The sequence below is a fragment of the Eutrigla gurnardus genome (assembly GCF_963514095.1).
Source record: "Eutrigla gurnardus genome assembly, chromosome: 23".
Taxonomy (NCBI): Eukaryota; Metazoa; Chordata; class Actinopteri; order Perciformes; family Triglidae; genus Eutrigla; species Eutrigla gurnardus.
The window spans coordinates 15,131,394-15,154,299 of record NC_139934.1 but is presented as its reverse complement, the minus strand read 5'-3'; the positions used below and the strand labels follow the sequence as shown (position 1 = coordinate 15,154,299).

General features: G+C 41.2%; 2 protein-coding genes across 3 annotated transcripts; both read left to right on the top strand.

The window, feature by feature from the left end:
- Nucleotides 1-23: 23 nt before the first annotated feature.
- On the top strand, nucleotides 24-15,961 carry LOC311009177 (nectin-4-like). 2 transcript variants are annotated; one of them, XM_084003193.1, is made up of 11 exons: nucleotides 24-329; nucleotides 4,082-4,276; nucleotides 4,783-4,950; nucleotides 5,965-6,243; nucleotides 7,168-7,285; nucleotides 10,516-10,670; nucleotides 10,778-10,937; nucleotides 11,289-11,370; nucleotides 11,619-11,681; nucleotides 13,623-13,787; nucleotides 13,941-15,961. In XM_084003193.1, the coding sequence occupies exons 1-11, from the start codon at nucleotides 275-277 to the stop codon at nucleotides 14,331-14,333; spliced, it is 1,833 nt and encodes a 610-aa protein (XP_083859319.1). In that variant the 5' UTR covers nucleotides 24-274; the 3' UTR covers nucleotides 14,334-15,961. The 2 variants fall into 2 exon arrangements, with proteins under 2 accessions (XP_083859319.1, XP_083859318.1); XM_084003192.1 differs by having other exon boundaries at nucleotides 57-329; nucleotides 13,623-13,811.
- A 1,163-nt stretch (nucleotides 15,962-17,124) lies between these two features.
- Nucleotides 17,125-22,366, top strand: otub1b (OTU deubiquitinase, ubiquitin aldehyde binding 1b). Its single transcript, XM_084002892.1, has 7 exons — nucleotides 17,125-17,232; nucleotides 18,797-18,858; nucleotides 19,238-19,336; nucleotides 20,102-20,220; nucleotides 20,887-20,971; nucleotides 21,405-21,599; nucleotides 21,791-22,366. Exons 1-7 carry the CDS (start codon nucleotides 17,148-17,150, stop codon nucleotides 21,986-21,988), a joined length of 843 nt encoding a protein of 280 aa, XP_083859018.1. The 5' UTR covers nucleotides 17,125-17,147; the 3' UTR covers nucleotides 21,989-22,366.
- The last annotated feature ends 540 nt before the right edge of the window (nucleotides 22,367-22,906 follow it).

Here is a 22,906-nt window from a genome sequence, read left to right as displayed (position 1 = left end):
TTTGTCTGAAGGGCAAACAGGATGGCGTGTGCTTGACAAACCAACACGCAACCAAACTGAGAGGATTTACACTTTCCACCAGGACTGACTCTCCAAAGACACCATTTCTGGCCCAGGACGGGACTTTGGAAGGGATCAGGGATGGAGACATAAGTCCGCCTCAGCGCTTCATGCACGTCTGCTCTTTAGGATACCATTACCTGGACTGATGAGCTTCATTTCAGCGCTGAAATCGTCCCAACTTGTGCACAGTTAAGAACACCTGCTGAGGAGAATGAAACCTCTGCTGAGTCGACTGTCTGCGTGTCTCTGTGTCCTCTGGATCTGTGGTAAGATGGCTTTTCATGCAGTCTGACTTCACAGCATGTCTATGTTTCTCATGTCTGGTATCAGATATGATATATATTCCTGGCTGCAGTGATGTAAGAATGTACTTATTGTATGCTGCTTCATATATTCAGTGCTGCAGTGCTGTTGAAGAAAACACTTGTGTGACATTTCTGGAAAAACAGGTCGCTGTTGATCAATTCCCCTCCCTCTGTCTAATTCTGAGGAACTGTGAGCGTGGTCCCTCCTTGTGTGTGTGTGAGTGTGTGTGTGTGTGTGTCTGTGTGTGTGTGTGTGTGTGTGTGTGTGTGTGTGTGTGTGTGTGCACATATTGTAAATGTGTTCCATGCATTTCAGCTTCAAAACATTTTTCTACTGTAGCCTACTTTTTTTTTTTTTTTGCAGTTGAACACATCACAAGTGTAATGTTAGTCAGTGGATCAACAAAGGGCGAGGTGGATGCGTATCAGTCAAGAACATTACACAATATCAGACCGTCATAGACGAGAGTAACAAACTCTTTTTTTTTTCAATGCAAACAAAGCATGTGTTATTCCAGTAATACACCCCACTATGGCTTAAACCTCAGAGTAACACACACACACACACACACACACACACACACACACACACACACACACACACACACACACACACACACACACACTTTCATGGAAAAACACACTTGTCAGCAGAGTACAGTCATCAGGTCTGCTGGTAAATGCATGAATCACATTCAACCCACATACCTGAAGAGATTCTCCCACACCAGGTATTAATCAACACCTGTATGAGCTGACCAACATTTTTAATATATATATATATATTGGAAATATTTGACGGGAAATCAGTGTGGATGAACAGAATCATGACAGACAGTATAATGCAAATCAATACTTTGTTGTATTGTATTGTATACAACACTTGGATAGGAAACTATCGTGCCTGAATACTTTTAAATTCATATTCTGGCCTTAAATTACCATGACATTTGCTTTGATATTCATGGTCTCCAGTGGATGAATTCATGATCCATGATTTTGAAGATCCCCACTGTTTCTCTTACGTCACCATGAGGTTTATAAGGTGTAGTTTTGAGCGAAGTATCTCAGCAACTATTGGATGGATTACAATAAATTTGGTAAAGTCAAGTCAAAATGTCAATGCATCAAATACTTTGATATATGACCAAATATCTGCAGACTAATGACATCCCCATCAACCTCAGCTGCATTTCATGTTTCGTGCTAGCATCCTCTTGGTTCATCGACAAAAAGCCTGTGATATTTTTCCACTTAATCTTGGATTAGAGCAGTAAATTAGCTCTTTGGCAAACAGAAGTTTATGATGCGTTCCCCTTTTTAGTCAGCAAGAACATCTTCAGAAATGAACACGACCGACGGAAAGCTAATGCTAGGCTACAAACCATCAACACCACTGTAGCATCACTTCAGTGTCACAACCACGAAGCATCTGCCTTATCATTTGGTTTTGCGTGCTGACCACTTCCGCTAAATTGTAAAGTCTGGGAGTATAAACCCATTGACGCTGTACAGGCGGACTACTGAGACATTTGGCGTGATGCATTCAAAGTCCCACACAACCCCTGTAGTCTCATTTAGCCACTTGTTAGCAACCCCCTTTTTGAGACACGTTAAAGCTTCAAAATCTACAAGAGGGATATTTACTGATGTATTTGATCTATTCTGGCTTTTGTTAATCACAGACTTGAATTCAGGAAGCTAAACAAAAACCCTTTTAAAGAAAACCCACCGACTTCGATACAAAAGAGCTGCAAGTTTTCGAGGTTTAGGACTACTTTCTGCAGCACTCTGTTAGTAAATGTTAGAATGCTGACGCTGGTAAACAACGTGAACGTTAGACCTGCCGATGACCTGCTTACAGACGTTTGCATTCAGTTCAAAGCGCTGTGGTGTCTAGGTACAGCGTCACAGAGCCGCTAGCATGGCGGTCGCCTCCTTTCTGTCATTTAATACATGAAGCTGAATGGAGACTCACGTCTTGATCTTGATCAAACAATAGTGAAACTGAAAATGTAGACGTGTGAAAACACATCCTGTTCTCTACACGGTTTAGGCCATTTTAGAGGCATCTGATGAAAAGGCTGGCCTTATTGTGTTTTAGCTTACGGATGGTCTCTCATGTTGTGTCATCAGTGTTTGGGATGGATCCACCTACATGCTGGTTTTCAGTCTCAACAGCATCGTGGCCATCAGGAAATCCCACTTGCTGAAAGAGAATCAGTCGCCAGCAATAACATGAGCCTGATGCCAAGAACAATAATTAATAACACACTGTGATGATGGATCACCTGTCCAGGCTTTCACGCGGAAACACAACACTTATTTGCATGATCACAACTTCCACGAAACAGAATTGTATTTGAGTGGTATGCCAAGAAAAAAATGCCCCTAGAGTTGCAAACAAACTCTTATTAAACATTCAGTAGGGCCACCATCTTATGACCCAAGTGTGTGTGTGTGTGTGTGTGTGCGCACTTTCAGAGAATGCTGGAGGACAGCAACAGATCATATGGCACATTGTTGTTTGCCTACATCAAACAAAAGGGGCAGAATAGCTCAAAAAACAAGTGAGATGCTTGCTAGTGTTTGTGGTTTAGTCTCACAGTGTCAAACCCACAATACACACTCTGTGTATTTTGTCCTGTGTGTTTCCTGAGGCCTCGAACGTCTCGCTCTGTCCAGACACAGAGGTAACACACTGTTGGTTTGCTTTGAGAGCTTCTCTTGATCAACGAGTTCAGCAACATATCTTTCCTCGTACTTCTTCCCCTCCCTCTCGTCTGTCTTCACGCTGTGTGGATTCTTTAAACCCCCGTCTGTCACGCTGGAAGTCTCAGTATGTATTTTCATACAGGCTGTGATATTTTCACCTGATTTATTTTGGAGACGTGTAACCTTTTTGATTCAAGGCCAGAACCCCATGCAACTGCATCTCAAAAACACTGAAACATTAAGAAACACAATATTGAAGGAATTAAGACATTTCGGGAATTCGAGAAGAACAATACCACTCTTGTGTGTGTTAACATGACGCTACGACCAGCAGTCAACTAGCTTAGCATAAAGATTAAAAACCTGGCTCTCTGCGCCCACTCATGAAATACTTATATTAATACGTGGAATAATAAAACACTGGATGAAGTAAGCTTTACTTTGTTTGCGTTTTTCATTCGCTTTTTTTTTTTTTTTTTTACCTCCAAACAGGGCCAGGCTGTCTGTTTGGCCCTTTATACTGAGCTATGCTAATTGACTACAGACTGAAAACAAAGCACAGAGAAGCTCAGATAACAACACACACAGAGGGACGCCTCCATTCTCTGCTCATGTGGACAATACTCCACTATGTCTTCACATATCGAATAGTTGTTTGCTGCTAAATGAATACTCCAATGGTCGCAAAGAGAACCTTTAAATCAGCGACAAAGAGGAAGTTTGGGCCAAAATGCTTGTGACTTGTTTTTTTTATTCACTCTACCCGGCGTAGCTGTCAACAGACAAGTGACCTATGGCTACAGCTTAATTTGAAAGGTCAGCAAAGATGAAAATGAGATCTTGAACTTTAGTGGAAAGCGGAATAGTGTTGAAATCAGCATCACTGGACATTGAAACAAGCCAATTGCAGGTTCTGATTAATTTCTTTTGTTATCTCTTCCTCTCTACATCTCTTGAAAACTCATTTGAGATATAACAACCTTCCTCTCCTCTTTCAGTCACAGGGATTCATGGAGACATTGTAGATCTCCCTCCAAAGGAGCCCATCCTCTCCATGGCAGAGGAGGAGACCGTCCTGCCCTGTCGCTATCAGCCAACCGGTGTAACGGTGGTGCAGGTCACCTGGTATAAGGAGAAGCCTGATGCCACCAAGGAGCAGATCATCACTGCACACCATACTGATGGACAGACAGGTCGGTATAGGTCTAGTGGCATTGGATATGTGTGAATATCTTCACTTCCCCTTTCCTCTTCTCTTTATCATAGCATCCACTCTCATGTGCTCCAGCAAATATTCTAGTCCTATTACACGTTGATTTGTCAGTTTTTTATGCCAACCGCTTATAGAACTAGTGTGAAGAAGCTTTTACAACCATCTACAAGTGTAAATTAAAAACTGTGAGAGACACTGATGATATCACAGGAATATTTAACAAGCACAGGTTTTTTTTTAAAATGTATTTATGATCGAGGTATTTAAACACCCATTGTGAGTGTGAGACATGCCCTATAATACTGTGAGCTCAAAGCCCAGGATGTAAATGTCATTTCTAGCGAAGAGCAGGCATGTGTATGGAAATGAAAGTGACAAAAGAAACCCTTAGGTCTGTTTCAAACTTTCTGTAATTCATTTTTTTGTTGGTGTCACATGCGATCCTTCTAACTCTCTTCCTTCCTCATTCTTGGTCTCCGTCTGCAGCGTTTGGCTCGTGGTCTCGGCGTGTGCGCTTTAAAAGCAGCGAGCCCACCCTGGACTCGTCTCTGGTCATCATGAGCACAGAGGTCTCCGATGAGGGCAAATACCTCTGCCGCATCATCACCTTCCCCTCCGGCAACTTTGACAGAGATATGTCAGTCATCGTGTGGAGTGAGTCTCTTCCTCTCAGCCACACAGTAAAAGATTCACTCTGTCATGTTTCTGCAGAAACAAGAGGACTAGTGTTGTACAAAGATGAAAGCTGAGGGGAATTGCAAAGGACTTTTCAGTCAGAATGAAGAAAAATCAATGTGACTGTTTGTCAACGACATGTATTCTACCTCTTATTGAGTTTTACTTCATGCCCAATAGTGTAGTATGATAACACAATAACAACATCACCTTATTTTTCAGTAGTTTTCTGTAATTGCTGTAATCACCAACAATGTGATTTTATATGATCAAGAAATTCATTACAATAATCCCTGATGATATTTTGGGGGAATTTCCGTCATTAACCCGCACCACCATTTTTTCCCCCTTATATATGTTTGATTGGTTCGTTATTCTATTGTTTTCTCTTACTTACTCTAGACCAGGGGTACTGACATACAAGTTGTAGGGGGTAGAAGTCATGTCCAAGTTCTACAAATGATAGCACAAACAAGTATTTCTCGGGCTCTGTAATTTTATTAATAACGAGTTAAATTAGCTGATTTCTTTTCTTTTTTTTAAAGTAGTTCAAAGTAGTAGTAGTTTAAAGGCCCTGAGCACTTTTCACTCTATAGAATTACATGTTTATGACCAAATACGCAGCAATGAAAGTTAAAGGAAGGAAAAAGTATAGAACCTCTAATAATAATGATTGCAAACATATCATTTAACACTCAAAAACTGTAAAGGTGTGCCCTGATCAGCGTTCTCTGATTAAGCCCCGCCCACTTAAACCCAATGAGAACAGTGCAGACAAAAACTAAAATGAAAAAATCTCATGTGTAATAACCTAAATAGTTTGAAATGTTTTTAACTGTTTGTGTAGAACCAATCATTGTTACTAAGAAGCTGATTGAGGATATTTTTACAGGGCCTTTAAAGATGTCTTTAAGTTAACAGTAACTGCTGAGTGTGTTGACTTAACATCATTATCTTCACTCTGACCAAACACTGTAACAACCCCTCCTCCAGCCGTTCCCATCTCCTCCCTGGACCCTGTGATTCTGGTGGAGGGTCAGAGCTACCGGCAGGCTGCTTCCTGTCGCTCTGTCGCCCGCCCACCTCCCCACCTCTCCTGGGACACCGACCTGAACGGCCAGTCCATCAATCGCTCCTCCGACAACGGAGCGGTCTCCTCCCACTACTCCCTGCACCCCCTAAGGAGCATGAACGGCAAGACGCTGGACTGTCTGGTGTGGCATCCTACGTTGAAAGGCCCCCGCAGGCTCACAAACAAGCTGGTGGTGTACTGTGAGTATTCATAAGCATTAGAATGAGGCGCAGTTACATTATAAATATTGAGGTTTGAATTGATACACAAAACACACTCTTGTCCAAAACATTCAAAACATGCTAAGAAGAAGCATCCATCTAAAAAAAACCCAAACAGTTTCACATTGGCTGCACTTTCAGAGCTGTACTTCCTGTTTTTATCACTGGCAGCATCACTCCAACGCAGGAAGAGACTTCATTAACATTTTTACACCTCACAATCTTTATTATCTACTTACCGTATATCTTGTAACTATTTCATGAAAAAAAAAAAGTCAGATTGCATGGAAGTCTATGAGAAAATTAGCCTCGATGTATTATTTCAGTAAACATTGTAAACATGAGTTTATGGTCTCAGTCTCTAATTTCAAGTCTTTGTCGATCCAGCATGATGTTCATTATGGTCCATTTAGAGTCCACCAGACCAGAAAGCAGGGGATGCTTTAGGGGGCGGGGCTACCTGTTGATTGACAGGTCAATCCCGGGCCTCGCTGCTGTCGCTACCATGCTACCATGCTGCCATGCTACCATGCTACCTATGCTTCCGAGATGACTTTAACACATCGTCCTCTGTAGTCCAAATATGGTCACTTCCATTCAGTGGTTGCAAAAATTCCAAGATGGTGACAGCCAAAATGCCAAACTCAAGACTTTAAACCATATTACCATTCTAACCAATGGATGATGCAATGATGAATACCTCCACTTCCTATACAGTCTGTGTTCAAAAGCTAATACTGTGTTTACAGGATATTATCATGGTACTATGACTATGAACTTTGGCTTTTATATACTTGATTTCTGAAGTTGTCCTTCATAAAAGCTTCTCGACTTAGTTGACTTTGTTTTAGACCCTCATGTGCCCCAAATGAACAAAGCTGATCAATTCTTGTCCTTCCCCAGTCCCCCCACATGCAGAGGTGCTTGGCTACCATGGAGACTGGTCCGTGGGTAAGGAGAATGCTGCCCTGAGGTGTGTGAGTGGAGGAAACCCCAAACCACAGAGTTTCACCTGGATCAGGTACAGTAGGACCCGCCTCCCTCGCTGGCTGTCTGGTAGTCCTGTGACTAACTGTCTGATGTGTCTGGTCACTGTTACTCTTCTCGTAACTTATGACAGTAATTACACCAATTATTTTTGCTCTAATTCCACCAGTCAAGAGTACAAATTGGATGTTCGGTACACTCGAAGTAAGAACGCCATCATGTGATTTTCTTCATGTATTAAAATAGATGATGAAGCAGGGTATGCTTTAGGGCGTGGCTACGTTGAAATTGATCGGTCGCTACCACCGCAGCCTTGCTACCGTTGCTACCGTTGCTACCGTCGCTACCGTTGCTACCGTCGCTACCGTTGCTACCGTCGCTACCGTCGCTACCAATTACCAAGATGATTTTAATGCTTAGCTGTTAAGTTGACCTTGAATTATGAAGCTAAGTTTGTGAGCAGCTTGGATCCAGATCCAGTCAGGTTGCTACTCAGGTTGCCGCTCTGCTGCTTGTGTTCATCAGATCCACCCCTCAAGTTCCCAAACTAATGGGTGACATTACAATGACTACATTCACTTCTCGTATGGTCTATGGTCCTCAAGCAATGTTGCACCAGTATGCCCTTCATTACCACAACTAATAGATTCTTTGAACCAGGGATCCTCAAAAATGTGTCACTTTCAGGGCGTCCGCCAAATTAGCTATTCATTATAAAATCCTGCTGCATCACTAAAAATGTATATATACAGATGGGGACCATTTGCGCCAATGAACTAGCACATTGTGTATATGAGATAATTGTGACCCGCAGCAACACATTATTTTTTAAAATGAAGCACTGAAAGTCGGTTTAACATTATGACTACGCCATGTTACTGTTTCTCTGAAAGCTTTTAGGATCGATTACTTAAAATATCAGCTTAATGGTGTCAAATTGAGTCCAAATGCATTTGAATAAAATCACCCTCTATTTAATGGTGTATATGTAAGTGGAAAAAACATTCTTATTCTAAAAACATTGCAAATATCCCTGCCGTGGGACAAAAGGTGGGGATCTCTCATTGAAAATGAAAAGTTTATCACTATGAAACAGGTCTGAAGTATTTGATTTGGAAAGTTTTAAAAACAAATAGTTCCATTGGCTCCTAGGAGTACAAATGATAATAAGCTTCTATTATGATTGAGACCCAGAATCCCTGCTTCAAACAACATAGTCACTATGAAGTGAATGTGTCCTGGTCACTTACGGTATATAATGGAGGTTAATTGTTTACCATGTCGTGTGAATGCTTCTCCACCCTTTCCACATGACTTAACCAAACAAATCCTGGCATTGTCACCTCTTGATTCTGCTTCCTCACTGGAAACTGATAGTTTTGCATGTTGCACGTGTCGTATAAAAATGCGACACATTGCTGCCAAGCTTTAAGCCCAGAAGAGGGTTTGACTGGCTTCTTCTGCCTGAGTCACCTGGTGTAATCTCTAAGCCGATTCCCTCAGTGCTTTATTATCTTCTCAGGGTGTGGCGTAAGAGTTTGGCGAGAAAAAATGTGAGCCACAAAAAAAGGGACTGGAAGTCTCCCATGGCATGATGGGAAGTGACAGTTAGGCCCCAAGGGAGAAATTCCTTACACACAGATGGGGGGGGGGGGGGGGGACAGAAATGTACAGAAAGTCAACGTTTGGCGAGGTTTCTTCTGATTGGAGTGGTTTTTACAGGGGATGATGTGCATATTACTTGTTGTTAGTCACGGGAACACACCTCGCCAGAGATTTTCTGAGTAAGGCTGAACAGACGCACGGGCGTAAACACTCATGAATTAGCATGTATGTACACACACACACGCAACTAAATCTGCACTGAAAATCCCTTGTTACAAGCGAACTCTCCTTACTCATGCAGGCATTTCACATGAACGCACACACACACACACACACACACAGTGGGCCGCGGCTGCAGCAGCGGGCGAACCTGTTGGCTCTGTCAATAAAAGGCGGCGGGTGAAGTAATAGTTGGTGTCACAGTGTCGTGTTGCAGCTTGTGCAGAGAGCAGACAGATTAAGCAGTTTCACACGAAGGAGGGGGGAAGGGGGGATGAGAAGGAAAAAGGGAAAGGGCTGAGCGGCTGATGAGAGGGGTGGGAGTGGGGGGGTCTGAAGAGGAGGCCGAATGTGTGGTGTTGTGTAAGATGTTATCATGGAGGTGTATCAGACTCTTTTCTGCTCGTGGTAGGGGTTAGTGTAGTCTCTGGGAATAGACACTTAATGAGTTGGGAATGGAACCGTATTAATTAATATATTAATCAGGCAGTGCAGATTCATGTTCACAGCAGTAAGGCTAACATTAAGGTCAAGTCTGTTCCAGCTGATTATATCAAATGTGCTAAAAACAAGGCTGAGGCGACATCCTGGACTGTGTTGCTCATGGAAAACATCCCGCTGAGTCACGCTGCCAGGAATCATAGCTTGAAACAATTAGAGGCATTATTGAAATATGACCGAACTGAAAACGATTTAATGTGAACAAATGCAGCTTTGCCTCTCTCAATGATGAATTTCTATTTCTGCTTTATTCTTATTATCATCATTATATTATATCCACTGCTGCTTGTACTACTTCTATTACTGCTCTCATTATATGCTTCATTTCTGTCATATGGATTGACTATGTTGTAATGTTTGTTGTTTATTCTGTACAAGCGTCATCTTTTGCACTTCTGGGAGAGGGAACCATTCTCAGTTGTTGGCCATGAGGTTTACTCCTTTTTTCCCTTGTTAAAACCTTGTTAAAAGGGCTTTTAGGGAGTTTTTCCTCCTTGCCTGCTGAGGCAAATAATATAACATTGAATTGAATTGAAAAAGTAACGACCCTCCAAAAGTCTGGGATGTGTTAATAATTACCAACAATATTCATTTCGATGCATGTTATTTGCACCATAGGGCAATCAAACATGAGAAAATGACTCAGTCTGGTGGAAAACACTAAACTTTACATTATTGAGGCCAGGGCTCTAGACTGAAAGCCTGATACAACAGAATGCTTGATTTCATGCTGAGACAGCTGTGGAATCAACAACATCTCGACATATTATAGAAGCTGATGTTGAACTGCCAAAATATGGAAAAAAAAACAAAACCTTGTACCCTTTCCAAAATGTATGTTGTATGCATTAACACGGCCAAAAATTAAAAAGTCATGAATGTCCCCCATGGCACAATTGTTAATGCATGTCATGTAACTTTGTTTTGTCCTGTTTGCAGGATGAACAGTGAGTTGCCTGAAGGCATCACCCTCCACCCCAATGGAACCCTGGCTTTCAGCAGACCCCTAAGCTCTTCAGATGGAGGCACCTACCAGTGCGTGGCAAAGAACGACGTGGGCATCGGGAAGGCGGAGGTGGAGATCGCTGTGGCAGGTAGATGATGTCAATGTCAACATCACATAAACAAGACTTAACTCTGAGGACAGACACGTACATACGTCTAATCCTGCCAACGCCCCTCCTTGGTCTCCTCCTTACAGATTCTCACCAGAAGCAGAGCACGATGGAGAACATGCTGATGATCATCGTCGGCGGTGCGGCCGGGGGGCTGCTGATCCTGATGCTCGTCATCATCATCGTCGTCATCTGTCATCACAAACGCAAGAACAAGAAGCTGGAGAAGGAGCTCACCGAGAGGAAGTGTGTTGAGATTTTTTATTTTTTAATTAAGATGAGATGAGATGGAACTTTAATGACCTCCGCAGGGAAGATAGAGCCAATAAGAACAACTAAGAACGTAGCAAATCAAGGCTATTAAGCATGTTACCGCTGACAGTTACAACACTGGAGAGTTTTAAGTAGGATTAGAGGAGCAAAGCGTGTCAAACTCAGTGGATAAATCATCAACTATATAAATGCGTGCAATATAACAGCAAAGAATATGCATGAAAACGCACTAGAAAATGAAAAATATGCAGAATGAACTACATTAAAACTTATAATTCAGAGTGAATCATTGATATGGCTTTCTCTGTGTGTCGTTTGTCACAGGGAGGAAATCAGCACTCTCACTCTCTCCAGGCAAGCTTCGTTCAGGAGGATGAACTCTGTCAGCACAGATGCCAGAGGAACGGTATTGTTACTGAATTATTCCTTTCACACTGAGCACGCTGTCCTACTGCAGCGGCATCTTGTGTTGTCTCCTGTGCGTGACCTGATTCCGGTATCTGGTCCCATATGTTCCACACAGTCAAAGATTCCCCTTTAGAAGTTGTGCTGTGATGAAAACCTTATACCGTGTGTCAAATGAGAAGTTTTCAAAGTGCACAGACTTCTTCCATCGCCGCATCTAATCCAGCCGTCTGTTTCTTTTCATTGCAGACAGAAGAAAACATTCCTCTGAGGGTGGAGGGAATCATAAGGACCAGCATGTCCTCCCTCGGGGTCAGTCTACGTAGACTTTTCTAACTCTGTATGCAGGCGTTTGTTTCTAGAGTATCATTTCATAAAACAGAAAGTGAGGAAAGCTGAGAAACTTGATTCGTCTTCTCAAACGCGTGTAAAGTGGCTGACCTGAACCATGGCTTTCTGTTTTATTCTTAAATAAGACTAGAGGTTCTGAGCCTTTAGCACCCAGATGTTACTCTTTAGCTGCTAAAACCATCCGATATTCGGTGGCTCTTGTATTTCAAGATCATTTTATTTTGAATCCACTTCCATACACAGAGGGAGGTTCAGAGAAGTTAAAACAATGCAACACAGAGTTAGAACAAATATATTAAAAGTTAAAACAACTCAGAAAAAAAGTTATGGAATAAGTAAATGAAAAGTGTTATATTAATAATGAAACAACATTTTTTTTGAAACACTTATAAACAATAAGGTTTTTGGTCTGGATTTTAAAAACTGCATTGGTTGGTGTGATTGAAAAACATAGAAATTGCAGACTAGATAAGACCAGGAACATTTCATTGATTACCAATGGTGACATTCTGAGCATCTACAACACAATACAGAGACACACCTACACAAATACTAGGCCAGGTCACATGATAGAGCACCTGGCATCACATGATACGCATCATGGTTTTGATATATCACACAGTGACAGGTGTGATCATGTGATTGTCGGCATAGATTTGAAATGTGATGTATTTATCAATCTATGTATGATGACCTGCCTGGTATCGTATGTATTTTAGGTGTGTCTCTGTGTTGATCAGGGGTAGGCGACCTTCGGCACACGTGCACGTGGTAGATTGACCAATGGCGCACTAGCAAAAGGTTTTTTAACCCTGCACATTGCCTTTATGGTTGGAATAAAATGACAGATCCATTACATTTTGATACGGTGTCTTAATAGATCTTAATGGTATAAGTTTAATGTTGACACGGCACACTGATTAACAAGAAAACTTATGTCACTTCATATCTAAAAGGTTGCCAAACCCTGAGCCAGATGCTCAAAATGTCATTGGTGGTAACAAGTAATTCATATTCATGGGAGCGTTCCATATCTTGATGATGTGATCTAGGCAGTGATTATATCTGTTGTCACCACCATTACAGCCAGGCGAGCGGTCTCCCTCTGCAGCCTGGCTGTATTTTTATATTTATCACACAGATACGGGTAGTAAGAGTAAGATAAGAGTAGGATCGGTTTTCTCATCTAACTCCTGGCAAGAAAGAACATTTCCAATATGTGGAACTATTGCTATGATTAATTAATTCAGATTAGTAAGAAAATGATCTTGGTATGACTTGACCTGCCTCAAATGAACACTGCTTCATAAAATTAAAGGTGCAAATGACACTACTACAATCTGTGCACTTAATTAGTGTATGAGAGAATACCAGGCAGCACTCTGACGAGAGGAGTGCCTAAAAACATGCATTCTCTCAACTGGCCATCAGGGGGCGACTTCTCTGGTTGCAAAAACAAGTCTGATTGCATGAAGTCAATAAGAAAACGTATCACTTCATTTATTATCTCAGTAAACATGAGTTTATGGTCTCAATCTCTAGTTCAGTCTTCTTCAATCCAGCATGATGTTCATTTAGTACATTATGGTCCATTTAGAGTCCACCAGACCAGAAAGTAGGGGATGCTTTTACCTTGTGGTTGACAGGCTGCCACCATGGCGTTGCTACCGTGCGACTAATGCAATAAGCTACTAAAATTATTTGAACACTTAACTGTAAAGGTTACCTTGAATTATGGAAGCTCCTCCACTTCCGTGCAATGGTTGCAAAAAATCCAAGATGGCGACGGTCAAAATGCCAAACTCTAGGCTTCAAAACCGTCGTCCACAAACCAATGGGGGACGTCATGATGGCTACAGCCGAGGGTGATACTGATCAATGTTTGTCTCCCTGTGCTGACAGGAGCAGGCTCACTGCCATGACAGCCGATCTACTATCTCAGGTGGACGGGGAGCAGGGGGGGCGTTCGACTACCTGGGCAGACCAGTCTTGCACAACAACTCCCGAAGGGGAAGAGACAGGACTTTGGACAGAGACGAGGAGAACCGACTCAGAGTGGAGACATACGTGAGAAACAGCACTATTTCTTTAGTAAGTGTGTGGATGTGTATTTCTTGGGCAAGTCAAAGCCCGATTGATGGATCTCGCTCAGCTTATTAACCTCTGCGTACACACCTCGTGATGATGCAACTAAGGAATGTGTCTGCTCCATCTTTGCAGCAGGAAACCCGTTTCCACCCTCCTCTCACGCCGACAGCCTTCCCGATGGTACAGTCCACCGAGATCGTCCGACAGCTGAACGGCAACGCCATTATCCCGGCTGATGGGGACTCACGGCCAGGAAGCGTCACCAAGAATCAACAGCACCCTCCTCTGGGCTCAATCTACCCACCGGTAACCGATGATGAGGATGAAGTGGATGAAGGTTTGGGGGGCCCCGCCAGTCAGGAGCATCCTGACGACCAAGACAGCGAGACGAACAGCTCCCAGGTGTCCGAGGCTCACAGCACACGCTATCAGCAGACTAACGGCACACTCAGACCCAAACCCCGGCCAAGCCCCTCTGTGGTCAGTCCCCATGCCTCCCTGATCCACAAGGCCCAGATAGTTTAGCGGGCAACTGGACAATTACATGGGAAACTGCAAAACTGCTCACCTGCCGTCTTGGAGGCTGTTCAAATGCAATTGAATGCAACACAATTACGAAACAAATCTGCACATAGCTGCTGCATCTTCTTTGTTGTGTGGGAACGTGGTGCAATAGAATGAGGGGAAAATCTACTCTGAAGCATCTACTGGACATTTCTGGATATCACATTTCTGCCTGATCAACAGTGCGCTGTGTATTCCCAGGATTACTGACACAAACCAAGACAATGACGCAATATTTCCAGTGCAGCTACGGCAGCGTTTAATCGTAGACAACATTCTTTGCCCGTCTTTTGCAATACAGTATCAGTAACAGTTGACCTTTTATGGTGGGGCCCCGAAACCTAGAGGAGGAAATCAGGAAAAGCGGGAGCAGTAGAGGAGGCTGTGGGAAAGTTGGTGATTGTGACACCTCTGTGCTGAGGATGGGTCTATGCTGGTGGTGTTCAGTGTATCAGTAACTGTGCTTGTGTTAAGTTCCCTGAACACGGTTTGGGATCTGATCCAGACCATTGGGGGGGTTGTTCCTGCCGTTCCACACCTGCAACATGCATACCTCCTTATCGTCTTGCTGTCCTTGTGCCTTTGACTTTCAGCACTTTGGATCAGATAAAGACTTCATACAGTCAAAATATGACTAATATGTCATGTACCTGTAATGATCTGTATATCTGTACAAATATGCAATTACTCCAAAATGTTTTATTCTATTTTTTTTTAAATCCAAATAATAAATACAGTAAATAGGAAATTAGCATACACATAAAGCAGAAACATAATCCAAATATCCTGCTCTGGCTTTAGTTTTAACACTTTTTTTTACATATTTAACATCACACACATTAAATAAATAATAGTGTATATATGTTGTGTACACAAACACATACTCAGTGGATGGAAGCTGAGAAAAGTTAGCGTGTGTTATTTTTTCTACTGATTGTGTGCTACTTTTGTGAATACATCTGGACTCACTAGAGACCACGGACACCAGAAAGCTGCCACAAATGTGGTCATAGCCGACCAGATCTGTACATTGACCTGATGGAAACCCCCCAACATTCCAGCCAAACCAAGCATGTATTATTTGGCTGTAGATGAATAATAGATACATTTTGTAAATAGAAATAGTGGGTTCTGTTACAGCCCTGATATGGAAAGGGAAACTATTAAAAAAAAAGAAAAGAATCACATTTGCTTTTTGGCAAATATGAAGTATTATTTAGTTCTCCACACATGTATTAATGTTTTGATTCATGTAACTTTCTGTAAGTACAACAATATGAGACAGTTTGTGGCAAAGGCAGTGTGCCATATCTGATTGACTGGCAGCCAACAGGTAAGAGCAGCAGATAAGTGGAATTGTGAGTTAATGCAGGTTGTGTTTGCGGCAGACAGTGCCCCCTGGTGTGTACTGCTGGAAAGTGCAGGGACCTGAATGAGCCTACTGCAATTTACAGAACTATGAGAGACTCTTCATTCCACTGTGATGATCTTCCTGGTCACTTGCCTGGCACTTCCTGTATTTTAAGGGCTATGTATGGGTATGCGATTGTATTGATGGGAAATAAAAGTGCATGTTTTTGTAAAGCTTTGATACCAACTAAAACTTTTTTTCTGGATTATCTAAATAAGGGGACTTTACACTGATATTTATTGCTAGAGAATTGCCTATTGAGATTCCTGTCGTATTATTTTTTGCAGGGGTTCATTAATAAAAATATGATATAAGTGCTCTGGGCAAGGCTGTATTAAACTACTCAGGACACAATGAGCCTTGGGCCTCCATCCATCCTCATCCATACATATGTGTTCTGTTATATTATGCTTAGTGATTGTCAGTTGGAACAACAACAAAAAAGCTATTAAAACTATATTTTGACAGAGAGCCATACAGGACAGGACATAATCAATAATGCTTAGGGACACCGCATGGCTGTTATAACTTAAGTTGTGCCAAACAAGCCCTTACCAAACACATTTGCAGTTATATCAAATGATCACAAGCCAATAAATGAATCAAATAAATCAATTAATCATATACACAGTGTGGCCCCTAAGGGTCCTGGGTCCTTGGTGAGGTTACCCACTTTGGATGATTGGTATTCTAGCCTTGGTCCTTGATTGGCTTCACACACTCTCACGCCACACGCCCGATTTCTCACACTGAAGTGTCCATCCAACAACAAAACAAATCTATTGTGTTATTAGTTATCTGGGGCCGAGACCATCAGGGTTTTCTTCCAACATTACAAGTGTTTGTCACCGGGCCTAGCTTATGAGGTTTTTTATTTTTACTTAAATGTTTCTTGCAACAAGTTGCATATCTGTTTCGTATTTGATTACTTTTTTTTATACAGAATCCCAAAGTAAACATGCACAAAATGAGCCATGCTGTGTCTTACTGTTGGGTCAATAGGTTCTAGCCTATTTTTACACTCTTAGTTTGGCTAATACATTGAGAACCACTGATAAACTTTAGTAAAACATTTTTTTCTGTGTGGTAATGGGCCAAAAAAAAAAAAAAAAAAATGCTGTGTATGCAGCAACATTTTGGTTGGCCCCACCAAATCTCACTCCAAGGTTTTTTGATAAGTTAGCAGCCCTGTAATTATAAGGAGTCTCGTTCACAACAAGAAACTGTGCTTTACAGATTAACCAAGACTGTTTTTACAGATGTTTTGAAAGCCTATTTTGTTAAAAGGGCCATTGACATAAAAAGGTCTACCACTGTTACAACCCAACACACACAAATAAGACTCGCCCGGAAGTGTGTAATGAATGAGGTCATGCAGAAGGAGGAAACAGATCTCGATAGCTAAGATGGCGGAGGAGCAGCAGGAATCATCACAGGGAGAGGTGGAGGGTGAGAGAAACCGTTATAACACAAAATATCCAACTAGCAGCGCGGTCGTTTCTCTTGCGAGTGAAGCCCAGACCCAAGCGAGTGTCCGTGTGGCGTCTCAGCCGCTGCCCTCTCCGCGGGGACGGCGGTTGACATGCAGCGGTGAGGGGGAGACGGGCCACAGCTTGTTGGCTAACGTTAGCTAGCTACCATTGCTACACAAAGAGAAAACGCTTGTATAGTTACTGACAGGACGACACTTAGTGACAGTCAGGGAATTTTTGACTTAGGAAAATGTTCAAAGCATAGGCTTGATATGGAATATAGGACACCCTCGTTTCGGTTGCCAAGACGACACATTCGTCGTGACTAGAACGTGTTTTGTTTTCGCTCAGGTCGAGCTAGCCAAGTTGAGCTGAGCAACGCTCGCTGCTGTGGATTAACTTGTTTGGATGTTAACTGCTGACTGTGGCCGAATGCGGCTGTGGCTGCTTGTTGTGAATGCATGTGATGGAAATGTGGCTGATCTTCGTGAATGCTTTGTTATCGTCTTCATTATATTACATTTTTTTAATACTTACCCAACCGATATATTATTTTATTTACGTGAGTGCAATGTCGGTTACACCAACCGGGGCAACTCACCTGTCTCCTTTTAGTGTCAGGAAAACAATAGACACATGAATAGTCATAAGCAGATCTGTGTACAATATTTTATATAATTTAATGAGGTGTCACTGAAAGCACGTGCCGTTTCTGCAACCAGGGAGCTACAGGTTGTTCTGCCAACCGAAAGTACAGCCAGATTTGTTGTGCATGCATGAACGAATATATTAGAATCAAATAAAAGTGTTAAATTGTGGCTTGTTTGTGACGAAATCACAATTGCAACACGTGCTGCAGGTGCATAGATAGTGTCACAATAGAACATAAGACAATTGTATTTCATGATAAGCCCAAGTAATTAACGATATTATCCCGATAAATATTAAAAATATGCTTCAAACTCATAAAATGACACAAAACATCCTGGTATCATATTACATTAATTAACAAATATGTTTTATTATGTCACAGATAAGACATCTTTTTTTTTTTATAGAGAATACCCTTTTTGGTGAAAAAACAATAAAATAATGTTAAATAAGATGATCATAATACATAAGGTGTCCTTGCATAAATACAGGATAAATAAACATTTTTATTTGTATTTATGTACCCTTTGTTGTTGAAATTGGATTCTATTTTTCTCTTGTCTACCATGATGAGTACGTTTTTCAGATCATCACTGTCAATTGAGTTGTCTTTTATCGCGATTCAAGACAAAATCCCATGTTTCAAAATAATCCATCTGCATTGTTTAGGCTGCATGGGTGAATATAACACCTGCATACAAACGCTGTACAGGGTGTATATGCCATTTCTAAGTACATTTTTCATTCTGATTTGCACCATAAACACTGATTCTGATCTGATGTTGATGAGTTTTTAAAATCCAAATGCAATTTCTGTCACGAGGCTTGTCCACCTCTTCTTGGAGTATTTTCTCCTGAAGCCTTATTAATCTCTCCCCCTTCTCTTGTAGGAGTGAACTGCCTCGCATATGACGAGGCCATAATTGCTCAACAGGACAGAATTCAGCAGGAGGTGAGAAACCGATTCTAGATTCCATTCATTTTCTTAGTTAAACATCCAGAAAGCTTATATGTGGATACACCGTGGAAGGTGTCCAACAGATTTGGCTTTATTCATTTTACAATTTATGTTTTCTTTCATAACCCAGACTATCTGATCTAACTTTTGAAATGGATGAAATAGAATTTTGTAATCATTAACATTGAAGATAACTATGAAACTAGACTGCACAATTAACTAAAACTAGTTATTTTATAACATGAACATAATGCATCTAAATCTGCAGAGGAATATCTGTTGAATTAAATGTATAAATGCATAGAAGAGATGCCTATGAGTTAAGTTTCTTCCAGTGCATGCGCTCATTGATTTTGTGTGTGTTTGTGTCTAGATAGCCAACAGCAGTCCTTTAGTGTCAGACAGACAGGACCTTGCGGTGCTGCAGAGGGAATACGCTGAGGATGACACGGTTTATCAGCTGAAGATCAAGGTCAGTCAAACCACACCACCTTATCTGTGGTTACTGCACCCACATCGGGCTGCATTTCCTCCACAGACCAACCAGGGTTTCATTTTATCTAGAGCAACAAAACAAACTCTATGTTGCTTATGTGCTTAAAAGGGGTGGAAAAAATCAATTTGTGTATAAACCGCAATTGTTATTTTCTAAGATTCTAAATCAATTCATAACTTCATAACAAACGCTGTTTTCTGCCTCACCGTGTGCAGTGCCACTGCTAACACTAGCTCTTACACTCAGTAAAATGCTAGGCCTGTATTCATTGAAAGCAATTGTTTGTACAGCATAGTTGAGAATGAAGGCTGATTTTTGTACATCTTATTATGATGTAATGTTGTAACCACTGAGAAAGTGTGAATTGAGAAATATTCATGATGTTATTTTATTTGTGCAGGTTTATGAAATGGTACCAATTTTATTTATGTAATACCATTTTTGTTTTTTGTATGACTTATTATGTTATTGCGATTTACATTATTTTAATCAGTTTCACTTAAAAAAAATTACATTATATAATCTTATGCTCTCATGCGATAATTTGCCACACCACCTTTGTTAGCTCAGAGGACTGGAGTAGATCCTGAAGCATGGACTAATTCAAAAATCTATTTTGAATGGTAAATTGTTTTGTTTTGAAAATCAATTCTAAGACACCCAAAGATCCCCACCCGAGTACTCAAACAGTTTTTTTTTTTTGCATTTCATTTTGTATAATCTTTTCTTGTTTTGTTGCAGGACTTACACAAAAAATACTCGTATATTCGTAAGACGCGACCAGATGGGAACTGTTTCTACAGAGCCTTCGGCTTCGCACATCTCGAGTCGCTGCTAGATGACAGCAAAGAGCTTCAAAAGTGAGTAGTTACTGTGAGAGAAGAAGCTTCACCGCACTCGGTGAAACACGAGAGCAGAGAATTTTAATGACTGTGTGAAATTTTAGCAGCGCTGCATGAGCATACGGGAAACCAACCATACTTTGGATCGTGTGTTGAAATGTTTTAGATGTTGCTTGCAGATATGGATGGCACAATATAGCTATTTTTTGCACGATTGTGACAAAACACTTGCAATAAGTTGATCGTGGTCAATTTTCAGGATAAATATTGTTATGAGGGACTTGAATAAGCTGTCCAGATTGGTATCATGACAGGTGAGAGAAAAATAGAGCATGATTTAAAATTATAGGGAGGCGTTTATGATTTATGATCATCTTATTTCAGATTGTTTTGCTGTTTTTCCCCAAAAAATGATAATTTTTGTTATTCAATAAAAATGTTTGTTTTCTAAGAAGCTGAAACGCAATTATTTTGGCCTGGATAATCGTGACATAGTTTTATATCGTCCCATACCTACTCTAAGGCAACAACGCAATGACCATCAACGACCGACATTTGGCACCATTTTCCTCAAAGTTTTTCACTACTAAGAACGTTTTATATGCATCTGTCAGGTGTAGAGAACACTATGGTGGTGTTATATTCCCAAAATGATTAAATCCATGTTTTTTTTTCTCTTTTCAGGTTCAAAGCAGTTGCAACTAAAAGTAAAGTGGACCTGGTTAACGAGGGCTTCACCGAGTTTACCATCGAAGACTTTCACAATACTGTGAGTTTCTTGTACAAGAAAAAAAAGACATTCATTGTTTATTGCTAATTGACGAACCTGAATGCAGAAGTTTTTCCTTAAATACTCAAGCAGCAAATAATCTGGTTATTATAATTATATATAATAATTATTTTGTTTATTGAGGTGGCATTCTGTAGCAGCTTTTAAAAATGACTAAATTCATGGCCTTTTCTGGTTTTAAGTCTGAGGGTACACAGAGTATATTGTGTATCCTGTTGAATTAAGTGTGTGACGCTGTTAACTCTAATTTGCTCGTTGCCCTGTCAACTCTGAATGGTCGTCTGCCAATATAGGATATATTTTGTGACCTGGAGCAGACAAACGCACTGTATTTGGCCAGTTAGACAGTAATTTGGCAAGCTGGACATGTACGCATCCATCTAAATGTTGTAAATGTTTTCTTCCTCCCAAGTTCATGGACTTGATTGAACTGTGTGAGAAACAGCCGAGCCTTCAGGAGCTGCTGAACTCCTTCAACGACCAGAACGTGTCAGACTATGTGGTCGTGTACCTGCGGCTGCTCACCTCAGGTTACCTGCAGCGAGAGTATGGCTTCTTTCAGCACTTCATAGAGGGAGGACGCTCTGTCAAGGAGTTCTGTCAGCAGGTATGCTTTTAAAAACGTCACTTTGATGAAATTAAAATGAACTTCTAGTTCCTGAGAAACCAATCTGGGTCTCATAACCATAACCAGCCTTCCCTACGAATGAGAAAATGTATGACTACAGTGTTAAATATCTAACCATTTAAATTCTTTGACAACAAATTAACTGTACTTGTTTTTTCTTTTTTCTTTAGGAGGTAGAGCCTATGTCTAAAGAAAGTGACCACATTCACATCATCGCCTTGGCCCAGGCCCTGGACGTATCCATCCTGGTGGAGTACATGGATAGAGGAGAGGGCGGGACTGTCAATCACCACGTCTTCCCTGAAGGCGGCGACCCACGCATCTTCCTCCTCTATAGACCCGGCCATTACGACATCTTGTACAAATAACACTCCAGGCCACCGCCCACCTCATTCTCCTCCTGCTGTACGATACAGCAGCGGGGTAAAAAAAAAACCCTTCAGCAGCCACGTTGATGAAGCATACATCTGTGTATGAGATTACACTCATGTATATAAAAAAAAAGATAAAATCACATGACATGCCTCCCATACCCCTCTCGCCCCAAACTCCCCAGTTTATCCTCAGCCATCACACAATGGTTAATTAAAAAATCTTTGGAAAAATAGAAGTGACTCCAGGCATTTAGAGTTGTACAGGTTTTTTTTCTTTTGTGGTTGTAAATGTTATCTACTTGCTTTATGTTGGATTCTTTTCCTTTGTTACACTGCGTTTCATTGAGTTTTATTAAAGGGATTTACATCTTATTTCTTGTGTTTTTTTTTCTGGTTTGCAACAAAATGAGCTAAATTATCAATCGCTTGCATTTTTTTGAGAAAAATTAAAGTAAAAAATTACAATTTCTGTTAAGCGAGATAAATAAAATATTAAAAAAATCCCATACTATTAACATACTGTTGTATTTTGACAGAGATGCATTTGTAGCAGTAGCAGACACTAACTATCAGGAACAAAATCAACCTTTAAGACTATTGGTTACTTGCCTTTCACACAACGTGCGAACAGCATTGCTGCACTCTGAAACCCATTATTTCCAATGGCTCTTTGCTGTGCCCTGTTATTGTGCATGCAGGGACATTAAATAGAAAGGGACCATAATTAATTTGACCAATTACACCTGTGCTCACCTGCTATTACATGCCAAATGGTTGCCGAGGGGACGGGCATATTTAGCTTGGGTGTACAATAAGTGGTGTACTGAAATGACTACAGGGGAATAGCTGCTTTTGTTTACGACCAGGATGATGTGTGACGTCACCTGAATTTACACATGCGCAAGGCGAGTC

Coding starts and splice junctions, on each gene's coding strand:
- LOC311009177 (XM_084003192.1), top strand. CDS start 275: ATGAAACCTCTGCTGAGTCGACTGTCTGCGTGTCTCTGTGTCCTCTGG. Junction 4,277..4,782: donor CCATACTGATGGACAGACAG/GTCGGTATAGGT, acceptor CTCCGTCTGCAG/CGTTTGGCTCGTGGTCTCGG. Junction 10,671..10,777: donor GGTGGAGATCGCTGTGGCAG/GTAGATGATGTC, acceptor TCCTCCTTACAG/ATTCTCACCAGAAGCAGAGC.
- otub1b (XM_084002892.1), top strand. CDS start 17,148: ATGAGGTCATGCAGAAGGAGGAAACAGATCTCGATAGCTAAGATGGCG. Junction 18,859..19,237: donor AGGACAGAATTCAGCAGGAG/GTGAGAAACCGA, acceptor GTTTGTGTCTAG/ATAGCCAACAGCAGTCCTTT. Junction 20,221..20,886: donor GACAGCAAAGAGCTTCAAAA/GTGAGTAGTTAC, acceptor TTCTCTTTTCAG/GTTCAAAGCAGTTGCAACTA.